At 42.3% G+C, this 11675-nt stretch overlaps 1 protein-coding gene across 1 annotated transcript in view; it reads right to left on the bottom strand.

Moving 5' to 3' along the window:
• Nucleotides 1-1213: 1213 nt before the first annotated feature.
• The window catches only part of LOC104073464 (breakpoint cluster region protein-like), a gene marked incomplete at both ends in the record, with an annotated part of 13813 nt that continues 3351 nt past the window's right edge, over nucleotides 1214-11675 (bottom strand). The window contains 5 exons of the mRNA XM_009573247.1: nucleotides 1214-1353; nucleotides 2184-2293; nucleotides 2449-2508; nucleotides 10235-10366; nucleotides 11045-11142. Of these exons, the coding sequence (XP_009571542.1) occupies nucleotides 1214-1353; nucleotides 2184-2293; nucleotides 2449-2508; nucleotides 10235-10366; nucleotides 11045-11142 (540 nt within the window). The remainder of the gene's footprint in view (nucleotides 1354-2183; nucleotides 2294-2448; nucleotides 2509-10234; nucleotides 10367-11044; nucleotides 11143-11675) is intronic.

Here is an 11675-nt window from a genome sequence, read left to right as displayed (position 1 = left end):
CCTGGAGGTATTTAAAAGACGTGTAGATGAGGTGCTTAGGGACATGGTTTAGTGGGCATGGTGGTGTTGGGTGGACGGTTGGACTCGATGATCTTAGAGGTCTTTTCCAACCTTAATGATTCTAAGTATTCTAAGTATTCTAAGTGTTTCCTTTTTGTTACTATTAAGAACAACAAAACCACCCCTTTCCCTAAAACAAACTGATCAACCATCAGAGCCAGTGCTGGTTTCATGAAGCTAGTGTAAAACAGCATTTAATATAAATGAAAAAAATTGTTTTTCAAAATGTGAAACACCCTTACTTGCACTAGTGAAGATTCATAAATCAATATGGTAGCTTAGGGGGATTGAAAAGAAAATACAAGAAGGAAGAAATTTCACTAAATAAGTGAAGAAAAAGTGCATGGAGGGTGAATTTGGGCACCTGGCACAGGCCTCATGACTGCTTGCATCAAAAAGCAGTCGAGTGTGGCTTGAGCGGTCCTTGGACCATCATGTGGAGGCTGGAAGTAGGGCAGAATTTCACATTTTGTACCTCAGCAATTTGGAGGTGTTTCATCTGCCTGATCTTGGATGCCTTTTGGGACACACACGCCATTCTTTTAAATGCAGCACCAGTAAGGAACCCTTTTCTGCTCAAGATCAAAGAAAGCTTTACAAAGGTTGGTCAAAATTATCTAATTTTACAATCTGCTCACATAAATCTAGACACAGAGTTAAGAAGAGAACTCGGGAGCCCTGACCACCCAATTCCAGTTTCATAAACACACTTCCTAATCAACCATAAAAAAATTTTTTTTGCTGACTTCCTTTCACAAAACATTCTTAATTTCAAGGACTTCTATTAATTTGGAGACTGCACAACAATGAGGAAATTACGACTTCTGATTGCTGCCGCTTCCCTTGGGGAAGGTGTCCACCATTTACAAAGATTTGGCAAGGCAGGCAAACCCAACATTTCATGTCTGCTGGGAATAATAACAAATGCATTATTTGGTATAAGGATCTATCACATTATATTCTTAGGTTATATCTGTAGCTGAAGAATATTAGTAAAACGTGCAGCCAGGGTTAAAATTATTCTCCTTGTGCAAGAATCTCTACCTCTTAATGCTTCTTGGGGAATGTAAGATTACAAATAGCATAGCCACCTGACAGGGAGCTCACGCAGGTTCTCACAGTGCAAAGGAAAACATCAGACACAAATACTTACTGACATCAAAGGCAGCTTTCAAAGCTTGGATATCGGTTGCAACCCCAGAGACACGGTAGATGCCCACCTCCTCCATTCCACGCCGCTCTATCTCCTCCACACACTGGCGCACTATGTAAGGCACCTTTGATCTCTCTCTCCTTAAGAAAGCCAGATAGAAGAGTTCAGTACAGCCCATGCCCTCAACACTTGTTACCCCAACCAGCCAGGCTGGCTAAAATCACCCCATCATTTTGCTGTGCAAACCTCTTCTGGAAAATAGGGTGGGAGAAAGTCTAAGCAGGCAATCAAGACTGAGCTGAAAAACTCCTTTTAAAACTGGAGAGGGTTTTCTGAGTGTCTCAGCCTGGCTTTGGCTGTTCTGCAGCTGCCCTGAGCACTTGAGCTTCTGGCTAGGTCCTAGTTCCCCTAGAGTCTGCGACTTTGTGCAGGTAATCAGAGGATTCCCAAACGCTCCTTGGATACATACCAACACTGTTGCTTTCAAATCAATGCAATTCCATAGGGAGGAAATACCACACTTCCCAAACTATATAACAGAACAAACAGGTTTCTTCTGGCAAACGATTCATGACAAAAGATCAGGGGTTAAAATAATATCACAGGATCCAAAGAACTTGAACATTTCCGATTATGGAAAGGAAACATCACTGTTCAGTGGCTCCGGAAATCTGTGACCAAGTCAGCTAACTACAGAGTAAAAGGGCAAGGGGTATTTCCGGAACTCAGAAAAGTGATATGCTGCAAGTAAACACCCCAGGTTTCAAAGCCTGTGTACACACTGTTTTTTCCCCCTGCAAAAAATGAAGCTCAGAGAATGTACAGCATCTCTTTTATGCAGTCACAGCCATCTACACTACTACCCAAGTGGAGCAGACTGGACTGACAAATCCCTCAGTGGCCACTGGCAACCCACTGGCCAGTTGGCTTTCTAAAAAACAATAGGGAGAAATGTGACCCATCAGCTCACTTCGTGACAATAGCGATCTTGACCCCAAAAACCCCCGTCTGTTTCCGGGACGGCATCCTTTTCAGGCTAAATTCCCGACTGGTAAACTTCACTGACAGCTTCACTTCAACCTGAATAAAAGAGAACAGCTGTTACATTTCAAACATTTTCTTTTCTTTTCTTTTCTTTTTTTTTTAATGCTGCAATGAAGAGCAAAGAAGTAAAGCACGTAAGAGATAGTAGTAGCACAGAAGAAGCAGTGCTAACTTCTGTTTTCCATACTTACTCCATTCATTGAGATGACTGTGCGTTGCCAATCTTTGTCCTGCAACGCCTGTGGGTCCAGCTGAAAAACATCGAAATTACCCATGAGCTAGGAACAGACTTCAGAGAAATCAGCTAGCCTGAAAGGCTTCTGTAAGTGAGAAGAGCACTACCACTTTCAACAAGTTATTTCTTTTCCATAGGAAAACACACATTTCAAGGTTTCCTAGGTTTCAGGTAATGGGACACTCGGATATTGCACGGTTCTCTAAGCAGGGCTGATGAGGACTCACACATATGGAAAATCCAGCAACACGTGCAGTGTCTGTTCAACAACAAAGGAAACCTCAGCATGCAAAATCAATGTTTGAAAGCCAATAACCTCAGCTTTCAAAGAAAGAGAGACTGCCTTTATTGCTGTAGCACAACAGGCACATTAACAGACAGCCAAATTTGTCCCATCCCACGGGGCTAGGAGTCAGAAAAAGGGAGGAGAGATTTCTGAAGTAACTCTGATTTGAAATAGAGGAAACTGTCTCCCTCTGCAGTTTTCTAGAGACAGGTGAGGTTGGATGAGTGAAATTACTGCACTGAAATAAAAAGCCAGGCTGGAGAACTTCATAGCTCTTGGCTATGAAGTTAACAGCTTCCAAGAAGGAGTATGTTCCACTGCATTCAAAAGACATAATGATCCTAACAGTGAAATCAAGGACGAGAAATATGAAGTGATCCATACAGATACAAGTGAGTTTAAACAAACCAAACCTCTGTCAGGATCCGACAGAGGAGAAATGGAGAAAATCAGCCCAGAAATCATAGAAAGTTGTCCTACTTGAACCTGCCTATTCTTCTTGTTTCCACTTGAGCACGGAGGCAGGAAGAACACCTGGCCCTGCTATTGCAAGAATTCATTAAGCAGAAACAAGTTCTGATGCAAACCCTTGATCTCCCATTTTCAGCTTTGCTTCATCTCTTTTGAGTGGACAGTTGCGAGGCTCAGGAGCAGCTGACTCAAGTACTCAAACATCACCCAGCAATTCCAATACTGCCTGGGAGAGGCCAAACACATCTGAATAGCTGAAAAGTGGCACTCAGCTCAAGCTAGACTGGCAAAAGAGAGAAAAGACCTGTCTGCATGGGGACTTCTATCAGCAATCAGAACCAGCCGAAGCAAGCAGACTTCGGTGCCTCCTGAGATGGCTTTGTAACACTTGGCTCTTGAACACTGAGACACAGTAAGACTGGAAGGAGGCAACTGAACTGCACTAGACTCAAGGCTTTAAGTTTACTGTCATCAGTGAACAAAAAGACACTCAGTAGCTACAGCTATTTCTGCAGCACAGCTCCTCCCTCTCGCAGAACCCCATGCAAAAGCAGAGGTCTCTGACAGGCAGAGGTAAATGTTGAAACAATGGCTGCTGCAGTATATTCTGGGAGATCTCAGATGCAATCATGCTCACACTCTCTTTTAAATCATTAACAAACTAGCCCAATGTTGCTGACAGCTACAGAGACAAGTCCTCCCATGCCTTTCCCCATTCCCCAAAAAAGACAACTAGCAGAGAGAAAAGTTTCTCCCTGCTTGCTCACACTGCAGAGACCCCAAGAAGCAACAGACAAGCAAATCAGGCCAACCTTATCTTTGCGCACTTTGTTACGGACGTGAGCCCACAGTGGGATGCTGCCAGCACACACATGCTTTCCTGTCGAATTGGACTGGTTCCTGTAGGTGCAACTCTGGCAGAAATTCCTGAAGACCCCTTGTAAGGAATAGTCAGTAACCAGTAGCTCCCACATTTTAGGACTGCACAAAAGTCCAGGAGGCCAATGGGCAGCAGTGCTTAGCTTCAGTGCTTTAGCAAACCCAAATAACAGACTGCTTGCCAAGAGGGTTTGCTTATAACTCTGGCGTAACAGATCCGCCCCCGCCTGTGCGGCTGGCCAAAGTCAGCCAGAATCTAGGCAGTTCTTCCCTGAATTTCCGTGCTGGAAGTTTGGTTTCTTTCAACAACTGCATTCTTTCCCAGAATCAAGAGGAAACCATTTCTGAAGTGTCTGGTTTCCTATTAAGAGCAACCATGCTCAGTATTCCTGAAAGCTTGATCTCCAGCTGCCTAAATTGTCATCTCATTAAGCTGCCAAAATGGCCCTGCTGATAGACACAGCCACAGCCTATCCTCTGGCTCAGAAGCAGTTTTCCATATGCTTTTAGAATGGAGTCACTGAGAGTGTATTATTTGTAGCAGACAGAGACTGCTTAAGACTGAAGGTGAAAGAGAGTTTTGAATATTTGCCAAAAAAGTTAAAGGAAGAGTCTAGCAGGGTCCAGTTAGTTTATTTAAGCTGACAGGTATTATTGGTTATGTCTCGGTGATGACTAGGGAACTCCTACCACTGTACAAAACGAAAGCAAGTAAATAGCTGTTAAAAAGTATGAGCCAAAGTCTCAAGAGTGAATATCATATGGCTGCAAAGGACTAGCAAAAACAGTGTGCTGGAGCTGGGAGCTCACAGAGACTCTTCCTTGCTGGGTAACTACTGGAGCTGAGCAAGTCCTCCAACTACTGGAGGACTGCAAGTGTACCTGCTGCTACCTCTTACTCCCTTATCTCTGAACTCTGTTGCAAGGCTGGCAGGACTCCCTAACTCCCCACCTGCTGTTTGACTTCTGCTGGAGAACAGCTTGTATTGAATGGAGACAGCTAGGGAGAACAAGCACCAGGGAGCGGGTCTGGCTGACCAGAGCCAACCCTGCATAAGTCACTAACAATAACAATAGCAATTAAAAAAAAAAATCCCCCCCAAGGTGCTTGTTAAATAACAAAGCGAAATGATGGAAGCTAATAAAAGAACAAAGCTTGAGTAAGCTCTCAGCAATACTGAGTGAGTGAGACAGGAAGATCAGGTCTAGCAGTCTGATAAAGTCACAGGAGGAAATAACAGAGTCAACAGGAAACTACGAATGTCATTTAGACTTTGAGCAAGCTTTCAGTCCTAGACCCTACAGATGACTGACCTTCTAAGGCCAGCAAGAGCAACACAGGGAAAGGGCAGCTGGAGCAGACAGGTTACAAAGCAGACTGAAGACAAAGAGTTAGTGAGCATGATGCTCCGGCATAGAGAGAGGCCTGTGACAAATGGGGTCATGCTGTCTTCTGGCCTGATTTGGAGATCAATGACCTGGAAGAAGGAACACTGAGTAGAAAAATGCAATCTACAGACAGCGTGCCAAAAGGAGGCTGCTCCAAGCGAGCAAGCACATAGCACTCGCTTTGCCAGCTCAAGCAGGGAGAGGCACTGTGAAATGGCTGCTCTGCATTAATTTGACAGTGTAATTTACTGCACCTCTAAACATTTCTTTCAAACAGTTGCTTGGTTTGAGTGACAAAAGGACCTGTCCCATCTCCACTGAAACTGTGAAAAATTGTGTTGTTTCCATGACCTATGCAAATCGCATAGACCTGCTAAAACCCTCAAAGACTCTATCTCACGGGCTTGTTTGCACAGACCCCACCAAAAGTGCATGCTGCGCAGGAAAAATACAAACAAACCAGTTTGTCTTTACTCCCCCAGCACCTCCAGTCCCCTTGTGGCCTGTTCTTTGGCATTTGCAGTGGCAAGCTACAGCCCCAAATTCACTAATGAATCAAGCAAATGCCTCTCTGTATCCTGCACAAAACAACAGAACAAAGCAGCTCAGCACCACAGGGATTTCTGGGTGCAAGTTGCTGGCCCTCACAGCAGCTTAGCACTGAATTAAGACAGACAATTAGTGTATAGCAGTCAGTAGAGGCTGAGTGTGCAGAACACAGAGTGGTGAGGACCTGGGAAAAAGGTGAACTGAGGATGCTGGTCAAGGCATCTAAGGCTAGCCAGGCACTAAGAAGAAGGGAGTCTGTGCTCTGCCTTAGGAAGCCACCACAGAGTTTGATGATTTTTTTTTTTTCCCAAGAAGAGAAAACATACAGAAAGAAATAAAAACAAAGACGCATCAATGGAAATGAAATGCCGGGGAGCAAGGACTGAGGCAACCTTAAGGTTAGTGTGTTTTATGCTATTTATTCACATTACTTCCTCCCTTTATTATATCTCCCTGGCAACTTTACACTCCATCAATTTTTAATTGTAACTGATGTGACATACATGTTGTCAGAGTCTTACTGCTGCTAGAAACTCCCAGTCCAGCCATAACCCCATTCTTCTCAAACCTCCCCACTGACATCTTAATCTTTCCTGCCATCGCCCTTTAGACATGACCCATTGCTTTCTTCATTTCCACCTTATTTTCATTGCTGGGATACTGTTCTGCATGAGCAAACTGTTTAAATGAACTCCAGTGTGTAAAAGGTTTTCTGAGTCAACACTTGGGAGGTACAGCATGTGACAATCTGTTTTACATGGAAAGCAACCTAGATGTCTGAAATAGCTATGTGCACTGCTATGAGACATCCCAGATAATTAATCAGATAAGAGTGATTGTTTTGCATGGCAACAGAGGAATGGTGTTGCACTGCTACCACAGAATGACTGATCTAGGGTCATATCCTCTCTGATTTTCCAGCAGGAAGGAAATGATTTGCCTAAGCTGATCATGCAGAAAAAAAACAAAACAAAACAAAACAAACAAACAAAAAAACAAATCAAAGGAAACAGCATTTCTAGGAGGCACCAAGTGGAGGAGATAGATCACAGGATGAAGTATCAGTTTACTCATGCAGTCTGTTCCCAAGGCAGAGGCCAGTTTTGCTGACATATGTGCTCCCTTAGATGCAGAGTCTCAGGACCAAACAAAAGGCTGCTACACTCAAAACATGGGGTCGTGCCTGCCACATGAAGTGCAAAATTCAAAGAGCAAAAGGGCCAGCCTCCCAAGTGCAGAAGATGGATTGTAAGGTAACAACAGAAAGGGGAATGAAAAAAAAAAAGAGAGTTCAAAATGAGAGGAGCTGATGCTTACAACTGAACCAAGCCTCACGTTTCCTCCTATACAATGATATCCATTTCTTCCTCCCCCAAGCCCCCCAATAATTTCAGTTTCACAGTGTACCCAGGAATGGCACCTTCTCTCCGTATTTTTCAGGCCCGAGATGTAACAGAAGCCCCCAACGATGCGTGCTGCCTAGTTAAACACTGCACATCCAGTGCTGCCATTCCCAGAAGGTCTGATGAGGACTTCACTTCTACATTTACAGGAGGTTCTCCCATATTAAAACCTTGTGGTTTTATTTTTCAGGGATAAAACTTGCAGGTTGGCAAGCAATGAAGCTCTTGACTGTGGCTATAAAACCAGGTAAATAAAATATTCCATAGGAAAAGAAAATATGAGCAATGGGAGCTATTAAAATTGCTGCCCATTCCTGGAAGCTTCTGACCACATGGACCAATTTCCAGTCTTCCTTCCTCCAATGCCAGTATGTAACAGAGAGATTTAATAAACATTTCACAGCCAAAACAGTCCTCGTCTCCTTGATGCATTGTCTTCATCACTGCAGCTCAGAAAATTTGGTGAGTCAGAAATCCCAGTAGTGGGAAGTTGCAGATTTACAATAATACATGGCTTAACAATACATTGCGATTTAGCCAAAACAGAAATTTCCCTGTTTTTATCCGCAGGAGGATGCAGACACAACTTTTGATGTTCCCAGAGTTTTTAACTAAAGGGAATTTAGGAAAAAAAAACCTCATCCAACTTCACAGACCTTGCGTTTACACGTGACAGACTTTGGCTGAATAATGACAATGCAATAACAACAAAACAGAGAGCCCTAGATACACTAGCAATTCTAAAGTAAACAAAACTTAATGTAAAAGCAAGGAAAAATCCTGAAAGAAAATTACTATAAAACCAGTGATTGGAAAAGGTGCTGACAGCATTAATACAGCTAACCTTCAGCCATAGGTTGTAATTTGATTTTGTTGTTGCATTATTATGATTTCTTAATAGAGAAATGGTGTTTGCTTTAAAAATAAAACAAAATAAAACCCTTTAATAATTCTTATCAACCCAAAATCTTACCAGACTCTCTTATGACTTCTCTTTGCAATTATTCAATAGTGTTAAAAAGTTGTGTGATGGGACAGAAATCACTGAGAATTAAGAGGATGTTCTGAGAGTTCACCAAGTTTCTTTATAAATTGTAAGGGGAATTTACTGAAAGCTAGAGAACTTTTGCATTTGCCTTTTATGATACAACAGAATGCAACTTTTGCATATTAATAAAACACATTTTTATTGATTTTTTCACTTTCCACTGTTTAGGTTTCTCTAAAACAATTAAGAAGCAATTAATATTCAAGTGTCACCAAAGAATATTTTTACTTATTAACTTAAGCATAAAATGTTTTAACAGAATGTACAAGTGCTGTGCATAAAATTGCCCACTCTTGTGAAAAAAAATTTGCTGAAAATTTAAAAGATTTTATTCATTTTTTAATCATTCTATGTAAAATATTTGAATAATTTAGAGGGGATTTCAGGGTACTCCAATATGAGCACACAAATCTCCAGGGCATTTCAGGGCTGAAAACTTCCTCTTTTGTAGTTGTTCAGCTCTGTGGAAAATAAGCTTTTGTAAGCAGAAGGGACATACAGATTTCTGGTTAGCTTGAGAGACATACATAGGAGGCACCCTGTACTAGATTTATTGATTTGTACACAAGTTCTCTTTCAAACACTCACCATGCATTTGGCGACAAAAGCTTTCCCTGAAAATGGCATGGCAGCCTCAGGGCTGCAAGGAGGGAGGGAAAGGAACAGGTTGAATGAAACTTATTTAGACAATGAACCCTTCTAGAGCGAAGGTGAGATACAGTCCTGCAGGCCACCCTTAATCAGAGCTGTTTCTGAAATCCCACATAGCCTTGGCCTGTGTGACCATCACTCAAATGTTGGAGAAAGCTGTCATCCATGGAGTGATGAAGAGTCAAATGTAAATGGAGGAGAACTGGTGGTATTTTTCAGCATGCCAGAAAGAAAAAGGTATCTGGGAGGGTCTCTGCTCTATACAATAGCGAGTCCAACACAAAGAATGTGTTCTCAGAGCAAGCATTTAAACACCCTCCTAACGCTGTGGACAGACAGTGCAACAAACTGGAAGAAGAGGGGTACATATGTTCTCCATGTTGTCCTCCACTGAGTGGCCTGATTTCTCCTGCATGGAGCTTTAACGCTTTTTCACACAGCAGCTCCCTGAAAGCAGCATCCGTTTGCAATCGTCTCATCACCTCCCCTATTGTATTACAAATTTGCCACATAGACAAAGTGTCCCGTGCTGATTCTCAGCAGTGGAAAACTCTCTCAGATGCAGCCTGTTGTCCCGGACACTAAACTCTGGACATGGCAGTTATCAGGACAATAAGCCTGTCCTCCAAGGCTTAGCTATCACATCAATCAACTTCCAGCACGTACAGAAGGCAGCATTTCTTCCACATGATTTACAGAGGGGATAGTATATTCATGGCTTCCTCTTTTGTCACAAGTGGAGCATCCTCAACAGTGCCCAGGGCTCAGTGACAGTGCAGTTCCTATATACTGTGCTGGAAGTTTTGAAGTTAACAGACAAATCAGAGACCAAAACGTAAATTTTCATGAAAAAACATCTACGCCATAAAGGTACTGAAATAGGCATAGGGGACAAGGCAAGAGGGAAAAAGCTGCTGACTTCCTGCCTGTGAATCACACTGTATACCTTACTATCTGGAGAAAAATCTCCAATGCTGAGACAATCAGGAGGCAGGAAAAAAATCTCCCTGGTGCACTCCAGGATTCAAAAATCCTGTTATGTTTTTTTTGTTAAGCACAGTCTTACCTGGATCTGTCCTTTCCCCATTATGCGATCTGTGCTCTCTCCGTCCTCTTTGGTGAGCTTGGTTTTGTTGTAGCACTTTTCATAGCACAAAATCCGCAGAGTTTGTGAGCCTTCCAGCTCAATCTCAAACTCCTGCACAGTACCAGGAAAGGAAAGAGCAATGAATACATAACAGCAGAAACTAGTCTCTTAATAATCAATATAGTCTCCTTGAAACTTGTCAGGAGGGAGAACTTAAGGACTGACCAAAATCTCCTTCCTAATGGAGTTGGTCTAGAAATAAACCGAAATTGTATTTTATATAATAAGGTGGTCATATCAGAGACTAAGATGGTTCACTGCTTAGTCAGGTTTCACTGAGTTTCAGCAAAGCATCATTCAAAGAAACAAACTCACCCACCTTCCTTGTATTTAATTTTGCTCCGCAGCAGGTTTGAGTTGGCTGTAAACAGGCAAAATGTCTATAGCTAATTCTTCCCCCTCACAACAAATAAACAAAAACACCGCCTTTTTCAACATATTTTCACTTGTGTCTTTAAAAAAATAATCAAACATGCATCTGTTTAAATGATGAAATGCTGGATAAGACTCAATTGTACTGAAAAGTTTGTTGAACTATAGATAACCCAAAAGAAAATTTTCTGCAAGCCCTGACAGTCAAATGAAACTGGCATAAAAGTGTTTTCTGAGAGGCAATATATGCAGCACAAGTGCTGAGCATGCAGCAAGTTCTTCCATTTGCAGGTTTTCTGCCCATCGTGCGTTGATGTTTGGCACATGGGACAAGTCACAAAGAAAAATCCAACCTACCTCATTCCAGTTGGGTTCCGTGGTGTCTCTGTAAACTCTAGTTTTAGCCTTGTTCACAAAATACCCAAAAGAATCCACCTCTAATGTGCAGTACAGATCTGAGGAGGGGAAACAGGGACAGAAACTTTTTAAAAATTTCTAGAATCTCCTTACTTGCATTGATCACTTTCAGGGTGTGTTTTCATTTGCATCTTCTCTGTATTAGTACCAGTAACACTATCCAGCACAGATCTCATCATCTGGACCAGCAGAGTTGCCTTTATGAAGCTGATGTACCAGCACAGCTGTACAAAGGACCACAGCACAGACAAGCCCTTCACCTCTATCATGAGTCGGGTGTATGCTATTATCCAGTATTTCCCAAATCAATCCACAATGAGCAGAAGGTGTACACCAATGAGAAATGAAACTTCCCCAGGTAGATATTGGACCCCATCAACACATCAGAACCGATTTCACTGAGAACAGCATCAGTATAATATCCCTCAGAGAGTAGCTTAGGGGCCAGCCATCAAAAACTCATTATCTTCACAAAGTGGTTAATTATGTGGTACTTGGTGTTTCTGAAGAGCTAGTAATGAGCTGTAGATATTGCCCCTATTTGTAAGTTACGTTGTAAGTGATGTTAGCC

The sequence above is a fragment of the Fulmarus glacialis genome, unplaced genomic scaffold (genome assembly GCF_000690835.1).
Source record: "Fulmarus glacialis isolate BGI_N327 unplaced genomic scaffold, ASM69083v1 scaffold47962, whole genome shotgun sequence".
In the NCBI taxonomy this organism is placed as follows: domain Eukaryota; kingdom Metazoa; phylum Chordata; class Aves; order Procellariiformes; family Procellariidae; genus Fulmarus; species Fulmarus glacialis.
This window is presented reverse-complemented; position numbering and strand designations above follow the sequence as displayed.